This window comes from Nyctibius grandis, chromosome 3 (assembly GCF_013368605.1).
Source record: "Nyctibius grandis isolate bNycGra1 chromosome 3, bNycGra1.pri, whole genome shotgun sequence".
NCBI lineage: Eukaryota > Metazoa > Chordata > Aves > Nyctibiiformes > Nyctibiidae > Nyctibius > Nyctibius grandis.
In genome coordinates, this window is record NC_090660.1 from 38354616 (window position 1) to 38375162 (window position 20547).

The 20547-nt window shown below is 40.7% G+C and overlaps 1 protein-coding gene across 1 annotated transcript in view; it reads right to left on the reverse strand.

Moving 5' to 3' along the window:
- The window catches only part of MOCOS (molybdenum cofactor sulfurase), a 239609-nt gene that overhangs the window by 103532 nt on the left and 115530 nt on the right, over window positions 1–20547 (reverse strand). Inside the window, exon 5 of the mRNA XM_068396930.1 lies at window positions 3238–3314. Within this exon, the coding sequence (XP_068253031.1) occupies window positions 3238–3314 (77 nt within the window). The remainder of the gene's footprint in view (window positions 1–3237; window positions 3315–20547) is intronic.

Sequence of the window (20547 nt, forward strand, 5' to 3'; positions counted from 1 at the left end):
TTTTTACATACCAATTTTCAACTTCAAAAAAGCTTGCTTTCTAGTGAAATCCAAGCTGTCTAATAAGGGACATCAGCAAAACCGAAGGTTATTATAGCAGTTAAAACACACTAATCAAAATACTCTGCAAAAATTATTAAAAATATCTCTGTTAAGCTACAAGATGTTGTTAAACATCAGACAACAGATGTCATTGCTTTGACAAACATACTAAACTTCTCACCACATCTGCAGAAATGTTCTAGCATCCAGAAGATATCAGTCCATAGCTCTTTTCAATGTGAGAAACAGTGCCATAAAAAGTCTTGTAATGATTTTATTCAAGCATACTGGTATGGCACTGATACAGTCAATTGCATTTTTTATTAATGAGCAAATACAACAATTCACCATAATCCTGTCAAAGCAGTATAAATGTATCTGCTTTGCTATTTGAACCAGTTAGGCCTATGTACTGATGATTGTTAAAGAAAAAAGATGTTCATCAGATACTGCAGACAGAAACTTCAAGCCAAATTTTGAAACATCTTCAAACAAACGAACAACCAAACAACTCCTCATAAGCAATAAATGAATCAAGCCCAGAATTAAAGCCAATTCACCCACCTGCATAACAATTTTGTGGAGAACCCCTTTGACAGGTTATTCCAAGCCACTTCAGCTGCCTTAGATTTTCTTCACTGCTATAGGTCAGAAGGCAAATTAAAAGCAATAATAAAGATGGAAAGGCCTCAATATACTATTTAGTCATGCCTCTATTCTACGCTTTCATCCACTGCTATCCACTTTATTCAGTTTCAGGGCTAAGTATTCCCCTCAGTCTAGTATTAAGAGATTTTCAATTGTTTAGCTGAAATAGGTACCAATAGAAGGTTTAGACGGATGGGAGACACAATGGAAGAGATGCTATTATCAACTCTCCCATTATGGTAGGCAATGGTCTTACACATAAAATCAAAGCAGTTACAAGTGAATGTGTTTGTTTACGATTGCACATTCTTCGGAATGTATACTAAAGGCTGGCTTCTGATCCCTGGTCTCCACGTAGGGCACCATAAAGCAAAACATCCTTACTTGTTGGGGCTCAGTCGGACTCCTGTTGAAGTGGATGAAAACTCTGCTATTGATTTCCACATGAGCAAGACCTCAAGCATCTAACAGAATACTCCTCACAGAAGAATTGCTCTGTGAGGAAGAAGAAACCAGAATCCTTCAGATAAATCCTGACAATAAACCTCCACAGACACTAGCAGAAATTATACCAGCCTGAAAAGTACATAGTGTCTCTTTGGACTCAGGCCTCTTTTACATCATGATGCACTTTGTCTCTTTATATAGGAAATTGAAGAGTGCGCTGGAGAAGGGAGGTTCAGACATTACACATTAACTGTGCACACACCTGAGCATGAAACATATTTCAGGAACGTTTTGTTAACCTGGCACACTCCACATGTGGAAGCACACCATGGTGCCAGACTCCTGCACAGCCAGCTGCAAGCTTCCCTGGTCAGCTGTCATCTCCTGCACCTTTCAGGAGAATCACTGACCTATGGCAGCACTCACACAGAGGTTATGCATTTGGGGTGCTGAGCCAGACAAGTAGTAGGCTGTCCTGGAGTCAACAAGGCACATGCTTCTGGCTTGAAAATCAGCTCAAAGTTTTATTTGGGACTTTAGCATTAGCTCTATCTTAAGGGCTTCAAAGATACTCAAACAGTGGGAGCCACTGAAGAGAGCTTCAAAGTCATAAGACACCCTAGTAAGCTAGAAAGCCTGCACTGGCCTCTTATCCCAGGCTACCTGCCCTTTGCCTGAGGAGATGAAGTCACAGTAGTAAATGTGCCATGGAAATGATCTTCCCAGGGAAGTCCACTGCAAAGACACCTTTGCCAGGTTTGCATTAGCTTCCCAGAGTTAGTGTGACTGAAGAATTTCAATTCCATAAACCATAGCAAGATGAAGATGGCAGGTTGTAAGCTTGCTTATAAAACTCAAATGTAGTTAGTTCTGCACGTAGCCACAGACTCAGTCTATTGCACGAATATGCCCTAAGCAGTAACTGGAAAAGTCTGTCTTCCACTGTTCACAGCTCAATATGCCCCCGTCTGCATTATAATATCCTCTGCCTGGAGGGAGGCATTATACTGTGGTAGTTAGAGAATCATAGACTAATTTAGGTTATGATTAGTCATCATAACCTAAATATAAATAAATATAACCTAATAAATAATATAACCTAATATAACCTAAATAAATAAATATAGTCATCATAACCACAATCATAATTATGATTAGTCATCGTGAGGTCATCCAGTTCAACCTCCAGCTCAAAGCAGGGGTAACTTTAAAGCTAGATCAGATTGTTCAAGGCCGAACCCAGTCAAATTCTGAACATCTCCAAGGACGGATATTTGGCAGCCTCACTGGGCACTTGCTCCAGTGTTTGACTGCTCTCATCCTGAAAAATTATTTCTTTATGCCCAGTCACAATTTCCCTTGTTGCAGCCTGTGACTGTTGTTTCTTCTTTCACTTTGCACCTCAAGAGGCAGGAACTTGGCTTTTCTGGGAATTCCCATAAGACTTACAGTGCTAAGTTACATCAAATCGAGAACAAAATGAGAAAAAAAAAAACAACAACATAATGTTGCTTTCCCCTAAAGTGTATCATAAAAAGTGTATCACTGTAAAGTCCAGACATAAATAAAGTGCTGTGAAAAGCCATGGTCTGGAAAGTTTGCTGTTTGAAGATAGCTACCTGCACCGTGGGACTACATTTCCTATTTAACAAAAGGCTTTGAGGTGTATGCTAACTCTCTTTTTTGGTTCCTCTGTATTACCAAATGGCTTTTCTGCACCAGGTCAAGTTGCCTGGTCCTCACGCACAGCAGGAACTCTTACTGCATCAAGTCTCAATAGGATGTAGCTCAGCTACTTTCTACTATTATTTTCCTGTTACATTTTTGTGAGTGTGAGGCAGACTAGATGGGCTCAATGCACTCAAGACTTGTGTGTGTATTTGTGGAGAACGGTCTGCATTTTTTTTTTCCAAACCAGGCTGGAATAATCCAATACGCAAGACCTGAATAAACACTGAAATCTGATCTTCACACTGATGAACAGGGATAATATATTTAGAAAGAAAAATTAAGCTACAGCCATAGGAAATATGACCAGACTTGTGCCCTGAGTATAAATCTGGAACTTCACTCTTCAGTATTAGAGTTATGTTAACTGACCTGTGAGTTTTTCCAGAACATCAAATCCATGTTTCAAAGCAATGATATCAAGAAAAGAGACTGTGCCGTCTTCAAACCTAAAGAATGGAACAAATGAGCACAGTAAACAAACCATGCAGCTACAGTAAAGACTTTAAATCTATTTTGAGAGTTGTTATTTTATATTCAGTGAATCTAACTCTCAGAGTGGGAACTCTTCCCTTAGGGATTCATCTTCAAGTTTTGTAGTGTCCTGTGAAGCAAAAATATATTCTTCAAAGCTAAAGGTTCATATGAACAGTTGCTTGCACAGAGAAAGTTATATTTTCCCCTGTGTGGACTATTAGTGGGGTTTGGTTTTCTAGAGTAATGGGTAACAGTTATGTCTTACATTTGTATGTCATAAGGTCCTAAGTGAGGAGCACGTGAGGAGACAGGTGGAGACCTTGTGTTTGCCCCACTCTGAAGTGATTATATCTAGTACAGTTGAGTTAGAAGGGAAGAAGAGACCTTCCTTACCTGGAGCAAAGAGGAAGATCACCAACAAATCTCCCTCCATGTGCTCCTCCTGGAAATTAAAAATAACTGACCTATAACAAGAGTGCTATACAAGGGCAGGGGAAAACATGCGTCTCCGACCAACATCTTTTAAAGGAAACACCAAATGGAAATAAAAATGCTGGATTTGATGAACTACTGCAGCCATTCCCACAGTTCAGAAGGAGAAGGTACAGCTCTGAGGTGGGGATGTATTTAGGAAGTGGTGCCCAAGAGAATTTCAAGGGGGCAGAAGGGACACCATATCAGACATCAAAATATGTTTTATTTGGGCTTTGTGTGCACCACAGTCCACAAGGAGTTTTAAGGAGTGACTGTTCAGCTTGCTTCACCACAAAGCGGAATGCAGAATAATGCTGACAACAGGTGAAGTCAAAACTGTGCAGAACTCACTACTGTGTAAGGCTGAACCTGGTGTCACAGCAAGTCTCTAAGAAGGAGGGAGCTAACTCCAAAGCTGTAACAGTTAATGCTGGAAATGAACCCATCAGCAACGACCCCAAATCTCATGGTTCAAGTTTAAAATTAAACTCTGACCATGAGGATGAGACCTTCCTAAGGACCTGGTGTTCCTTGAATCTTTCTCAGAAAGGGCTGATGACGTCCACATTGAAAAATGACTGGACAACATGGAGCACAACAGAGGCTCTCCTGGGCAAAAATGCTTTACGTGCACACACAGTAGATAAGAAAATAGGGGATTACTTTCTTTTTCTGGATGCACCATTTTTCATAATGCATATAAAAAGCTTTTGGTGCCACAATTAAATATGCATTGTGAAAAGGCTCAAAGGTTAAAAAATGTCAGACTTCAAATGCTTTTTCTTTAATAAAATAAGCCTCAATGGAAGAGCATAATAGCTTTCACTTCTACAGTGATTTTTCTTACTTATTTTCTATTTCATTTTTCTATATTTATCAAATAATTTAAACACTACAAGTGACACTGTCAGGTGAAGGACATATAAAGCTTCCAAAAATATTTGGTAAACTTTCACACAAAAACATAATGCAAGAGTATTGTGTATATATGGTAATATGTTGTAGTGGTTTAACCCTAGTGAGCAACTAAGCCCCACACAGCCGCTCGCTCACTCCCCTCACAGTGGGATGGGGGAGAGAATCAGAAGTGTAAAAGTGAGAAAACTCGTGGGTTGAGATAAAGACAGTTTAATATGTAAAGTAAAAGCTGCGTGCACAAGCAAAGCAAACCAAGGAATTCATTCACTACTTCCCATGGGCAGGCAGGTGTTCAACCATCTCCAGGAAAGCAGGGTTCCATCATGTGTAGCGGTGACTTGGGAAGACAAACACCATCACTCCGAATGTCCCCCCCTTCCTTCTTCTTCCCCCAGCTTTATATGCTGAGCATGACATCACATGGTATGGAATATCCCTTTGGTCAGTTGGGGTCAGCTGTCCCACCTGTGTCCCCTCCCAACTACTTGTGCACCCCCAGCCTACTCACTGGTGGGGTGGTGTGAGAAGCAGAAAAGCCTTGACTCTGTGTAAGCGCTGCTCAGCAGTAACGAAAACATCCCTGTATGATAAACACTGTTTTCAGCACAAATCCAAAACATAGCCCCATACCAGCTACTATGAAGAAAATTAACTCTATCCCAGTCAAAATCAGCACATACGTTCAGCTGGGATGAAAGAAGACAGATAGAGGCAGCAAGTAATTATAGACCAAGTGGTAAGAAAAAAGTGGTGGACTGCTATAAGGATGAATGGCCCAAAAGAGACACTCATGCTCACATATTTCAACACAACATAGGCCAAAGAATCCTTCTTAGGAATTTCTGAATCTTTCCCAGTAATAATTAATAGTAAAGTCTATTGCTTCTGAACTTCAGAGTAGAAACCTCGCTGGTTGTCAGTGATGAAATTTAAAATGTCCACTTTTGATATGAGAGAGACCTAACAGCAGGAATATTTTCAGAGACCTGTGGACCAGTATCTCAGGGAAGAAATACCCTACCCCAAAAGCCAGAAAAATTGGGGGAGGAGGAAGAAGAAGACATAAGGTAGAGGCTAACAGTGGTTTTGGAATTAAATGCAGAAAAAATATTAAAAATTTGCACTGGCTGGAGGAAATGTCACCGTGGTCCCACATGGCTGCCAAGGAGATATTACAGAAAGGATCTGTGAGGGGGAATTGACCTGCCCTGCTTGGTTACTGGCAATGGCTACCAAACCAAATAAAACACTGGGAACTAAAGACCAGAGCAGAGACACTGGCACTGAGCCCATCAAGATGACTGCACAGCCCTTAACAACCTTATCATTATCAGAATTGAAAGGCCAACAAAGGTGCCAGCCTAGATCTTCAAAGGCCCCGAATCTTACCTATAGTAAAAAGAGAAGTGAAAATTGGATCTCTGTTCATTAGATGTGATTATTAACTAAGCAGACAACTGCAGTACATCCATTGCTAAGCAGTAGAAGAGATGGAGGAACCATTTTACTATTCTAAGATCTTAAAGATTTTCATGGAAATAGACCAGCGCTTAGGAATCTCTTTCCATTTAGAAAAAAGAAAACAAACACAATTGTGGGTTTTTGGTCAAACATTATGCTCCAGAACAGCACAATTGTTGTGTCAGTATATGCATCCTGCATTGTTTTGTAAGACCCGTGTTATTTATTCTTTCTGAATCACAAAAAAAATGCCTGCAGGGAGCTCCATTGCAAGAACCAGAAGCCATAAAAGAACTGAAAATAATGTTAAAATATTTGCTGAAAGATATGGGTCTCTTTTTATAATTTAGACATGGATTATTTTGCAACATTGCTCTCTTGTACTTTGTATGTTCATAGGCCTCCCTCTATTTCTGTATTACCAGCTTTCCATTTCTGATAAAGAAAGCACTAATATTTCATTATTCCTGTAATATGTGCATTTACACTACTTCCAGTGCACTTGACTCTCATGTATATTCTTCAGATTTACTGAACAACTGATATGCAATTTCATGTAAAGCTATCATCTCCTCCATATTTCCAGCTACTGAATTTATCATTTTGCTTTATCCCCAGAGAAATTTAAAGGAATCATCTATAAACTCTGATATTTAGCAAATTAAGCCTCAAGTGCTATAGTGATTTTACTTAGTACCACAGCAAAACGTGATGCTATGAAGAGTACCTATTCCCCTCTTGGGACACAAAGAGCTCTCTCCCAGAATATTTAACTGTATTTAGGATTGAGAGCAACATGCTCCTTGCATTGCAAAACATTGGCATCCAATGGCTACTTTTCTGTTTGATGCAACTGAGGCTTCAAATAAATTGTTTCCCCACTCAATGGCAGTTCAGTGTTAGAAAAATCAGTTGAGGATTAAGTTCATTTGAATACTGATATAGAAGCCATTTCCTGAAGTAATAAAGGTTTTGCAGCTGATTATGTATAAAGGATACTGACAAAAGCTAATACTGCAGAATACCAGCCCAAGAAACAACAAGTTTACCTCTCTTATCTAGTGCTTATTATAATTGATCCCACTTAATCACGTCTGGGATGAGCTCAATTACTTAGCTGATTGTTTGTGAAAAGCTGATAGCACTTCACATCAACCTGCTATCTGACAAACTGGTTGAACAGCTTGTGGCTTAACAAAAAAACAGAGCAGCCTGCCTAATTCTGTCAAGGAGTTATGAAGTTGATGAGCTGCTCTTCTTTTCCAATTAACACAAGACCTCTGCTTCTAGAAGCAGCAATTTTTCCCTTGAGTCACAAGAGAAAACTATTGCTTATAGAGAGAGGTCCCACCTTTAGGATCTTCCTAGAGATAGAGACAGGCTAGTCTTTTGAATCCTTGTTTAATTGGTTGTTGTGACACTTCTCCATTAAGCTTCTGCATACAAATATTATTTTCTAAAGCCACCATCCCACACTTCAGGGCAACTGAAACAAGGAAGGAAACTGTGACATCTTGGGCAGTTTGAATTTGTCCTCTCCTTAGCCAGGTCACCTTTACATGGAAAACTGATGAGAAGAGTCATGGCCTGGACAGATGTGACTGGAAATAAAGTGCTTAGAGGCTAAACAAACAACTCATGTTTAACGAGGGGACTTATGAGCAAAATTTGGTGGAAGATAAAAATATGACCCTGGAGTTGGACAGCACTGACTTCAGTCAGGAGTCCAAAAGGGCCCTCAAGACCAATCAGCCAACTGAGGTGGTGAAATATCTTGCATAACTTGAGCTATTCTGTATACGGAAAGTATACAAGGCATGGCTTTTAAGTATTTTGGGTGGAGCACCTGCTTCTGGATTCTGGGAAGGCTGACTAGCTTAGCAGGCAGATGAACGATTCAGCTGTTTTTTTTTCAGTTCATTTGCCCAGACAAAGTAAATCCAGACACAGAGTCACTGCACATGTGCAATTTCTGTCCAGAACACAGCCTAGAGCTTTGAAACTTTGATAAAAATCCCATCACAAGGTCAAAAATAATCCTGCTCATATGAGAGCATTTCTGAGTCAATGCAAAGTGCAATGAAGGAGCGTGGGGGGGAACATCACTGCCAGCCAGCTTCCACTCTCCTTTACATTTGGGTAATGACTCCATTTAGGTCAAATGAGCAGAAGTCATTCCTCAGTTTCTAAAGCAGGTAAAAGTGAAACCAAATCCACTGAGGAAGCATATTTCTTGAATAAGCTGCTTTTCTTTTCTTTTTTCTTTTTTTTTAAACACTTCTCAAGAGTGGAGCTGCCCTTTGAAGTGAGATGTTACACAAGTTCCTTTCATCTTTTCAATTTATTTCTTTTCATCTAATTAAAACGTACAATACAGAGAGGTTCTTGGTATACATTTAAAACTAGTTAATTCAGATCCTATTTTTCACCTCTTAGAGATATTCCATATCACCTCCACATGAAACAACTGCCTTCACAAATTTAATTTTTACATTTTATAGATTTACCTGTTTATTCTATATTGACATTTGCTGGAATTATAATAGTACCAAGGGTATACAGCGTCAAGCTTATAGCTGTAGCAACAGACTGTTTTCAGCCATATTGGCGTTCTTAGGTTAGCAATTGCCATCTCTGATATTAGCAGGGGAACAGATCTTAATTGGTCTCACTGCTCTCCCAACATCAAAAACCAACATTTGGAAAAGGAGTTATATTTGTTTTGCTTTTTTTTTAACTTAAAATACATCATTACCACTCTACGAAACCTTTAGAGCCCTGCTCTGCTCTTTACCACATCTATCAACTCCTCCTGAGACAAAGTTCTCAGGTACCTTTCCAGCGTGTTTGCGGGTCTCCAGAGGACACACTTCCCTCAGTCTGGCTTTGTCTCCTACAGATGATGCTCTTCATTTTTAGCAAATTGCCACCTGTATGTATTAATCACTTAACCGTGGTCACATTAACACCAACAACGAATTTTAAGGCAGCATCATGCAAGACCAAGCATTTATCTGTGGGCTTTTTGATCCTCTACTGGTAAAACCTTGGAACAGGATCTGATCCTCAGACCACTAACCTCAGGTATACACTCCCTTCGGGGTGAATACCTTTGTTTCACATGGTGGATGCCACTGAAGCAAGTAAATAAAATTAGGAGATAGCCTGTTGTAATGGGCATGCATGCTATCATTAAACTACACTTTCATAATAATCCAACTTTTGCATATCTGCCTGCACAGGAGCATGCTACAGTAAGCCAAGAATTTAAATGCTAGCAGGGCAGTAATAAATTATAGACCTTGGAATAGGACACTTACTCTCACCACTTCAGCAACTCCTTTTTACTTCTGTTAGCGGCACATTACATGTTCATGAGTGATGATTGTTTCTCACACAATGAAAGGAGAATGCTTATCCAGTGCCCCAACAACTGCCACTTGTGGAGGAGAAAATTGAATTAATAAATCAATACGGTTTTGTTTCTCAAATGTCTCTGCATGTCTCTCCCTTATGTGCAATTTGGTGAACTTCTAATTGGTAACTTTGCTCACTAAGTATATCTAGAAAAATCTTCCCTTTTTGTACCAAAAGATTAGCAATCCTTGAGACTGTTACTCAAATTGGTCTGAGTGACACATTCTGATTTTGCAGATTATCAGGTGCTTGAGGCTCTGCCTTAGAGTAAAAATCACACTTCTGACAACTATGCATCACAATTACTTTCAGTTGTATGTGATTTTGTTACAAAATTTGATTTCTCCTATTAATACCTTTTCTAAAATTAATAGTTTACAACATATTTTTTAAAAGTATTTAAACAAGAGCTTTGCCTATAAGCATTTAAATCATGCAACAATGCTATTATTGCAAAATCATGCAATAAGTTACATTTCAGGGATAATATACTCCCTCCATTCACCCCTACATGGACCCTCCAAACTCAAATAATAAAACTACTCTTTTTTTCCCCACCAGAAGATACATTTGCCACAAAAAAACCTGCACCACATTTGTCACTGGCCAAAGGTTCCCTTCCAACTTCAAAAAAAAGGCCAATGTGGTTTCTTTGCATTGACAGGGAGAAGAAACAAAATAATCTTTCTCTTTAAAATTCCATCACGCAAAGGTGTATTTCCTTGAGGTATATAAAACACGGTGCAAAGGGATATTCCCTTGAGGTTTATTAAACTAAGTCTTCAGGAACATGAGGCCTGCTGGTTAACTTGCCTCAAAGAACAATATGTTCAACGATCAGCTAGTTAGCTTGCAATTTATACTCATTCATCTTAACTTGTAACTTATTAATGTCAACAAGAACTCCATTAAGGTGCAATTCAGTGTGAGCAAGTGTATTGCAAATGATTTCTGTATCTGTCTCAGTATTTAACATTTGATATGCATTATTCTCCCATGATTAAATATCAATAATACAAATGTTCACACCTCTGCTTCCCAGGGGAAGGTAATATACAGATATAACCCCAAGTAATAGTTAAAGTGAGCAATTTAAAAAGTGTATTTGCATAAACTGTTCACTGATCAGTTATGAGTAATGAATCATTAATAAAAATTCAAAGCCCTTTTTTTGATTTTCTGCTTAGGAGGAAAGAAAGGATGAAAGACATTCTGGAGATAAATTTTTCATAGGCAATAATGTGACCAGCTGTAATCATTTGTCCATGTTCGGTATAAACAGATTTGTTTATTTCCTCTTGAAGACTGAGATGCAATCTTTCGGCCTTAAACAGGTGCATTTGGGGATAAAGAATAACTTTGCAATGAACTGCTAATGATAAATCAATTTAAAATTTGGCAGACAAAAAAGGCTCCACTTGAACATGAATTTCTTTTTAAAAATCCACACGTAAAAATACTGCTGTCTAATCATGTGTGCCAGTGAGGCAGACCCAGACCAATGACCTCGGATAATGTTCGCAGTAACTTATCCTCAGATAATAGAGAAAAAAACCTATGATTGCTTTCCAATGGGTGGGCTCCATTCTACAGAAAGGTCTGTGTCTCAAAGAACGAGTTACTGCAACGCACAAGCCTTACTTCCACTGCAGGTAAAAATGAATCCAGCTACACTTCTGAGCACTTTAGTTCCTCAGTTGGTGGGGTGAAAAGGCTTCTCTGATCCCATCCAGAAAGTTTCTTTCTTTAGCAATAAACATTCTTTCCAGACCTAATTTTCAGAGGCAATGTATACCCAAGATTAGCAGAATCCATTGGGAGCTGTGAATGAAAACAGGTTCTTCACTATTAAGCCCATCATGTTAAACCATTCCGTGTTGAGACACCATTTGGGGCAGATAATTGGTTTTTCTTCATGGCAACCTGAAAACTAACTTAGGAAATTTCAAATGTTGGTACTATTGGTAAGACAGTGGCTCAAAATGTGCTCGTTGTAGTAATACTACAAAAAAGAAAAAGGAGGTGGGGGAGTAAGGCTTTTCAACAGAAATTAATATTTTTGCTGGAAGGCAGGAAGTTAAAAAAAACAAAAAGAAAAAGAGACTTTTCATCTTCCTCCAGCACTCCTATTAGTTTACCAACTAAGAAGGAATACAGAGAAAGTTCCCATCTATACTTTTCTGATGCAGCTATAAAACAATCTAAGCCAAAACTCATATGGACAGGAGTGCTTCTTGCAAATTTTGCCTTCAAAGTGGCTCAGAACTGCACAGAAACTCCCTAGACGCCAGGTCTTGCTAAATTACAGTGAGCCTTCAGGTTCAGATCTTCCGCCGCTGGAAATCATGGAAGTATTGAAGGCAGCACAGGCCAGCTGGACTCCGAACTGCATGTCCACATGGCAGCTGTCTTCATGGGAAACTGCACTTCTTAGCATCTTTCCACTCATCACTGACTCAGATAAAGTACAAGCAAGAAATAATTTTCTTTCTTATAAAGTGGAATGAGTATTAAGTGAATGTCAGAAGCCTTCATGCATGGGCTGAATATTTAATAGCTGTCAGCAAGAATACAATGTTATCAGTGTTTGTTGTCTTTTCCTTCTGATGTGAATGTGCACGTATGTGGAACTGCCTGTAGCTGGTGGCATATGCCAGCTACAAGTAGTAGCAAGTAAGAACTAAGCAGCTAAACTAAGTTTAATGTATGATATATGTACCAACAACACCCTGTGTATCCAGAAAGGCTTGCAGCTTGATAGGACTGGCATTATTAAATTATTGCTATAAAACAACGTAGGTTCAGAATAAGGTCTGATTAGCTAGTTTGCTTGTTGAGAGCTTTGTGATAACACTAAAATCATCAAAGCAGAATGAGAAGAGAAAAATACAGGGAAGACATCAGCTAATAAGAAATTCCAAGGTATACATGCAACCTTTTTAGGCATAGGGGGTGCAGCCAACTGAGACTTTCATGAGGAAAAAAACATTCTTTCTGTCCCACTCTCATGCTTGAAAAAAAAATATTACATAGTCAGATATGCTACACCAAACCAGGTGCATTCTGGCAATCAGCTGTTTTACTGCAAAACCTACCAACCTATCTTTCCACTTTGGGACCTCAGAACTACTATAATATGCAGACCTCTTCCAATGTTTTTTTAATTTTTCAGCATTGTTATGAGGCTTGCTAAGACTTCACACTACCCTGTGAGGTCAACTGCTAGCGTCTCACTCATAAGATGAGGACAGCGAAGTTGAAGTGAGTGACTTTTCCAAGGACCTACTCTGACTCTTTTGCCAAGCTTGGTCTGGAAGTTGGGAGTTACCGAATTTCCAGAAAATTGAACTCACAACAGTGACACTGAATTAGCAAGTACTCCTAATTTCTTACTGTATTAAGTAGTCTGCAGCTCGTACTGCAGAAAGCCAAGAACCCTTTCCATGCACTTGCCGCTCCTCTTCAACAGGAGGGCAGTGATGAAGACCCGAGGAATATCATGTGCTCATGTTATAAACAAAGGTAGCTACTTTAGCTTTCACAAGTGTCCTGGACCTGCATTGATAAGGTCAGTAACTGGAGGAAGTTCTGGAGGTCTTCCAGTCGTCTGAGACTAGAAGAAAGGATCATGTCAAATAACGATTCCTTCAAGGACTCAGGAAAATTCTGGCATGTTACCTGGCATTGGTGGTGCTCGACATAGGAAGCACAGAGATGACTCCTATCCCTGGCTTTGACAGAAAACAGTATGACTCAGGTAGATGAGGAGACAACAAGGTAAAGAAACAGCAGAGGGTTAGAAGTATGTGCATCAACAGAGAAATACAAAGTTTAATATTCATAGAAGCATTTGTTATGTAAGTAATACCATTCCAGCTATCATCCAAATAGAAAACAGGATAACGAGTGGGTGAAAAAAACCACAGATGTTTATAAGCTAAGACAAAGTATGTGTTCTACAAAATCGAGGGATTAGAGCCTCTGTAGGACACTTGACATTAGTATGTGGTAGAAAAATAATCACAAATATAAAACGTGTTAAAGAAAACACAGAAATATAAGAGACATGGTGGTGAAGAAAACAGAACTGTTTTGAATTGAAATCTCTTTGGCGACATGTTCAAAACAAGCAGGACTAGTTGCTGAGATTCTGCTATAGGCTATGGAGCTATGCAAGAAAAAATGTTTTTAGGTAGCAACAGATACATTTCTATCAATTACTCTCACAGAAATACATACTACCTTAAATTTCCTATAAGCAAAACCAAGATAACAGAATGGTTGAGTTCAATTATTCCTTAACATCAGAGCCAAAACAAAACAAAACCTGCTACAAATAAAATAATTATCTGAAAAATGGCTTGTCACAGAATCACAGAATGTTCACAGAATGTTAGTGATTGGAAGGGACCTCGAAAGATCATGTAGTCCAATCCCCCTGCCAGAGCAAGATTACCTAGATCATATCACACAGGAATGCGTCCAGGCGGGTTTTGAATGTCTCCAGAGAAGGAGACTCCACAACCTCTCTGGGCAGCCTGTTCCAGTGTTCGGTCACCCTCACTGTAAAGAAGTTTTTCCTCATATTTAAGTGGAACCTCCTGTGTTCCAGCATGCACCCGTTGCCCCTTGTCCTGTCAAGGGATGTCACTGAGAAGAGTCTGGCTCCATCCTCATGACACTTGCCCTTTACATATTTATAAACATTAATGAGGTCACCCCTCAGTCTCCTCTTCTCCAAGCTAAAGAGACCCAGCTCCCTCAGCCTCTCCTCATAAGGGAGATGTTCCACTCCCTTAATCATCTTCGTGGCTCTGCGCTGGACTCTCTCTAGCAGTTCCCTGTCCTTCTTGGCCACAAGGGCACACTGCTGGCTCATGGTCATCCTGTTGTCCACTAGGACCCCCAGGTCCCTTTCCCCTACGCTGCTCTCCAACAGGTCTGTCCCCAACTTATACTGGTACATGGGGTTGTTCTTGCCCAGATGCAGGACTACACTTGCCCTTGTTATATTTCATTAAGTTTCTCCCCGCCCAACTCTCCAGCCTGTCTAGGTCTCTCTGAATGGCAGCACAGCCTTCCGTTGTGTCAGCCACTCCTCCCAGTTTGGTGTCATCAGCGAACTTGCTGACAGTGCACTCTATTCCCTCATCCAAGTCATTAATGAATATATTGAATAGAACTGGTCCCAGTACCGACCCTTGAGGGACTCCGCTAGACACAGGTCTCCAACTGGACTCTGTCCCATTGACCACCACTCTCTGGCTTCTTCCCTTCAGCCAGTTCACAATCCACCTCACTACCCGATCATCCAGACCACACTTCCCCAGTTTAGCTGCGAGGATGCTGTGGGAGACCGTGTCAAACGCTTTACTGAAATCGAGATAGACCACATCCACAGCTTTACTATCATCTGTCCACCGGGTTATGTCCTCATAAAAGGCTATCAAGTTGGTTAAGCATGACTTCCCCTTGGTGAAGCCACGTTGACTGCCCCTAATGATCCCCCTATCCTTGATGTGCCTAGAGACAGCACCAAGGACAAGTTGTTCCATCACCTTTCCAGGGATGGAGGTGAGGCTGACCGGTCTATAGTTACCCGGGTCCTCCTTCTTGCCCTTTTTGAAGACTGGAGTGACATTCCTTTCCTCCAGTCCTCAGGCACCTCTCCTGTTCCCCACGACTTAGCAAAGATGATGGAGAGTGGCCTAGCAATGACTTCCGCCAGCTCCCTCAGCACCCGCGGGTGCATCCCATCAGGGCCCGCGGATTTATGGACATCCAGATTGCTTAATTGGTCCCTGACCCAGCCCTCATCAACCAAGACAGATTCCTCCTCTATCCTGACTTCTTCTGAGGCCTCAGGGGTCCGGAGCTCCTCAGGACAGCCTCCAGCAGTATAGACAGAGGCAAAGAAGGCATTCAGTAACTCCGCCTTCATTTTATCCTCTGTCTCCAGGGCCCCCACCTCATTCATCAGTGGGCCTACATTGCCTCTAGTGTTGGTTTTACCTGCAATGTATTTGAAGAAGCCCTTTCTGTTGTCCTTGACCTCTCTTGCAAGGTTTAATTCCAAGGAGGCCTTAGCTTTCCTAGTTGCCTCCCTACATCCTCTGACAACAGACTTATATTCCTCCCAAGTGGCCAGCCCCTCCTTCCATGATCTGTACACTCTCTTCTTCCACTTGAGTTTGCCCAGCAGTTCCCTGTTTAACCATGCAGGTTTCCTGCTACCCTTTCTTGACTTCCTACCTGCTGGGATGCTCTGATTTTGAGCTTGGAAGAAGCAGTCCTTGAATGCTAACCAACTATCTTGAGCCCCCTTACCTTCTAGTACCCTGTCCCATGGGATTTCCCCTAGCAATTGCTTGAAAAGGCCAAAGCTGGTCCTACTGAAGTCCAGGGTTGTGATTTTGCTAGCTATTCTGTTCCCGCCACATGAGATCCTGAACTCTACCATCTCATGGTCACTACAACCAAGGCTGCCCTCAACCTTCACCACTTCAACCAGACCCTCCTTGTTAGAGAGAACAAGATCCAGCAACGCTCCTCTCCTAGTTGGCTCATCCACCATTTGCATCAGAAAGTTATCATCAATGCACTGGAGGAACCTCCTGGACTGAGGATGGCTGGCTGAGTAGGCCTCCCAGCAAATATCAGGGTAGTTGAAATCCCCCACAACAACCAGACCCTGTAATTGAGAGACTGCTCTCAGCTGCCTGTAGAAGGCCTCATCACCCTCCTCATCCTGATCTGGTGGCCTGTAATAGACACCTACAACAGTATCACCCCTGCCAGCCTGCCCCTTAATTCGCACCCACAAAGTGTTTTACAAACACTTATACAATACACGATGGAAAATTTTGACTGATAGAAAGCCTGGTCAGAGGGATTACAAGTTCACGTGGCACAGATAGATAAGCAACCTCAAATGAGGTTTTCAGTGTGATCAGGCCAAAATGAGATATTAATGAAATTACTTGTCAGGAAAACTGAATTGAAGTAATCAGATACTTAGATATAGAGGAGACCTAAATTACTTGAAGTTGAGGTTCAAAAATGCATGAAATTTGCATCCCAAAAGAATGAAAAAAGAGAGAAAATGAACTTTTAGAGAAAGCTTCCAGCAATAACCTGCACTAAAAAAAAACTCTGGAGATTTTAGTGCTGCTTATAAAAGCTGACATGAAATCAGAAAAAGTTCTGTTCAGTGAAGGAAACTACTGTTGGAAAGACAGAAAGGACAGGGATAAAGTGAGAAAAGCAAGTTAAACCGAATAAGAAAGTATTCTTTATATAAATCAAAGGAAAAATGTAAATATTATGTAATAACACATGTAATATATAATGAAATAAGGAATATAAATAAAAACAAAAGGACGATTGTTATTTAATACGCAAAAAGCTGGAAGAGGAAAAAGGGCATGAAAACTAAATGAGTACTTGGCTTCAGATTTTAACAAGGACTCTGATGAAAAACATAGGTCAGGACAGGGTGACTCATGGCTGAAAGTGTGTGGAAAGTGTGAAAATTGAAGTTATTGCAGCTGGTGTGGAAACTCACTTCAAAGGTTTTAATGTACTTGAACATAGGCAGAGAGACAAACTATGTCCCAGAATAGTAAGAAATTGGCATGAAAAACTCTCGAGTCCAATAACACAGGCCAGTAAACAAATTTGTCAAATCAGGAATGGAAAACAGAAAACACAGTATTTCTACTGAAGAAAGGGAAACAGAGTGATCCAGGCAACAACACATCTGCTAACTTGACCTCAGTGTTATGTACATCCTGAAAACAAGTTCTGAATGAAAGGACAATTAAATGAGTAAATAAAAGCACGTTCAAATGCACCATGGATTGTGCCAATGGAAAATCAAGCCCAGGGAGGCTGCCATTTTAAGAGCTCACTATTTTTCTAGGTAAAGTAGGCTAAGAAATTGTTTTGAAAGGGGAACTATTAAGCTAGGAAAAGGTTACCTGTTTAGTTCCTCAAGCACTGGTTTTGGGACAAGTATCTCTTTTAATGATCCTGGCATAGAAGGTAGGAATGTGAAGATAAAACAGGCTGCTAAAGTGAAATCTGGAGATTGTCAACGCAGAAGATGGGGCTGTATATTGATTGTGTGCAGTAAGAAACAGATAATGTTGAAAACCCTAAAGACAGAAACAAGATGAAATGTATAATATGCTATAATGTATGATAAGTACCTCATCATGCATAAACCCTACTATGCAGTTAGGGATTACTGACATTAACTTCTGCCATGAACTGGAGGAGTGTCATCTGAAACATCAGATCTATTATTTGATCAGGTCAGTTATCAGCATCAGCATGACAGACAAGAAAACATGCTAGGACCTACAGATAGAAAAATATTAACACCATTAATAAAGGTCTGATAAGATTTTCTGTGGCATACTGTGTATGATGATCAGAGAAAAGGAAAGCCCATCTTATAAAAGTGTTCAGTTCACTTAGTATGGAAATTCAAAGCTAAGTAGAATTGCTCTTGATAGTTCTAGAGATGGAAGAGGTGGGTAATAACCAGTGAGGAAAAAGAGCTGTTTAAGCTACAGGACAAAATGCAGATAAATGACCAAACTGACCACAAGATAATACAGACTGCAAAACAGAAGTCTTGTGTCCATCCGATATATGAGATTATAGAACATTTTTCCAACAGAAGCAGCAGGAACAAACCAAACCAACATGCTCTCCCTCCCCTGTGCCAAAGGTCTCCCCCTCACTCTGCACACAGGCTCAATATAAAGAAGGGATTATATAGCGTGGGTGTCTTTGACAGCAAACAGGCTGATTACATGACCCAGAAGGTTTTTTTCCCTCCTAAGAATCCACTAAATGGAAATGCCAAAATAGCAAGTCCTCTCACTTTATGGAACTATATATAAAAATTACATAAATACAGAAGTTTGTAACTTTGGGAACCTCTGAAAACCCTAGAGTCATGTCTTGATTTTCCTCTGACCAAGTCTGTTCCATTTCACACCCGATTAAGGTGGCAATGCCTTGTGCAACGTCAGTTGCATAAAGAGACTACTGAGACAAGAGCAAAAGCAATGCACTTACTAACAGCTTTTTTTTTTCTTATAAATTTGCATGCATGTTCTACCAGCCTGACAGTATGGCGTATTGACTAGTTCCATATACTTCCAGTAAGCAGGGTCTCTGGTGATAGCAGTGAGGAACAAAAAGACAATTTTATTTAGATTAATTGTCACAGCTGATCATAACAGCTATGAGTTTATAAAATGATGTTAACACAGTAAAAATGAAAATACCCACGTCCATGAATGGTTTTTTACATAAAAGTTCAGAAATTATCTCTCCCTCAGTCATACCAGACACAAATGAATCATCAAGAAAGGAAAATTGTACAATGACATTGTAATACAAAATACTCATTTGAAAAACTCAACATGCACCAATACAGTAAGTCATCTGTTCTCTCTTATCAATAAAAGCAGTTTCAAAATTCAGCTCTCAATGAGTATGTAATCCTCCTGGCTGGAAATATATTGAGTTTTTGTATATGCTATGGAGAGTGTAATAGTAAGTATAAGACAAAACGGCTGCATGCAAGTTTCACAGAATTGCATCCCCCACCACAGAAAAATAGGTATGTTGTCTACATACAGGACAAGCAGGCAATCAGGCCCACTCAACATGGGTTTATGAAAGGCAGGTCCTGCTTGACTAACCTGATCTCCTTCTATGAAAAGATGACCCGCTTACTGGATGAGGGAAAGGCTATGGATGTTGTGTACCTGGACTTTAGTAAAGCCTTTGACACAGTCTCCCACAGCATTCTCCTGGAGAAACTGGCTGCTCATGGCTTGGATGGGCATACGCTTCACTGGGTAAAAAACTGGCTGGATGACCAGGCCCAAAGAGTTGAGGTGAATGGAGTTAAATCCAGTTGGTGGTTGGGCACAAGTGGTGTTCCCCAGGGCTCAGTATTGGGGCCAGTTCTGTTCAATATCTTTATCAATGAACTGGACAAGAGGATTGAGTGCACCTTCACTAAGTTCACAGACAACACCAAGTTGGGTGGGAGTGTTGATCTGCTGGAGGGTAGGAAGGCTCTGCAGAGGGATCTCAACAGGTTGGATCGATGGGCTGAGGCCAACTTTATGAGATTCAACAAGGCTAAGTGCGGGGTCCTGTACTTGGGGCACAACAACCCCATGCAACGCTACAGGCTTGGCAAGAGTGGCTGGTAAGCTGCCCGGTGGAAAAGGACCTGGGGGTGTTGATCGATGGCTGGCTGAACATAAGTCAGCAGTGTGCCCAGGTGGCCAAGAAGGCCAACAGCATCCTGGCTTGTATCAGAAATAGTGTGGCCAGCAGGACAAGGGAAGTGGTCGTCCCTCTGTACTCGACACTGGTGAGGCTGCACCTTGAATACTGTGTTCAGCTTTGGGCCCCTCACTACAAGAAAGACATCGAGGTGCTGGAGTGAGTCCAAAGAAGGGCAACAAAAGCTGGTGAAGGGTCTGGAGAACAAGTCTTACGAGGAGCAGCTGAGGGAACTGGGATTGTTTAGCCTGGAGAAAAGGAGGCTGAGGGGAGACCTTATTGCTGTCTAAAAGTACCTGAAAGGAGGTTGTAGCAAGAAGGGTGATAGTCTCTTCTTCCAGGTAACAAGTGATAGGACAAGAGCAAATGGCCTCAAGTTGCACCAGGGCAGGTTTAGATTGGATATCAGGAAAAGTTTCTTCACGGAAAGGGTTATCAAGCAGTGGAACAGGCTGCCCAGGGAAGTGGTGGAGTCACCATCCCTGGAGGTATTTAAAAGATGAGTAGATGTGGTGCTTAGGGATATTGTTTAGTGGTGGACTTGGTAGTGCTAGGTTAATGGTTGGACTCAATGATCTTAAAGGTCCTTTCCAATGAAAACAATTCTGTGATTCT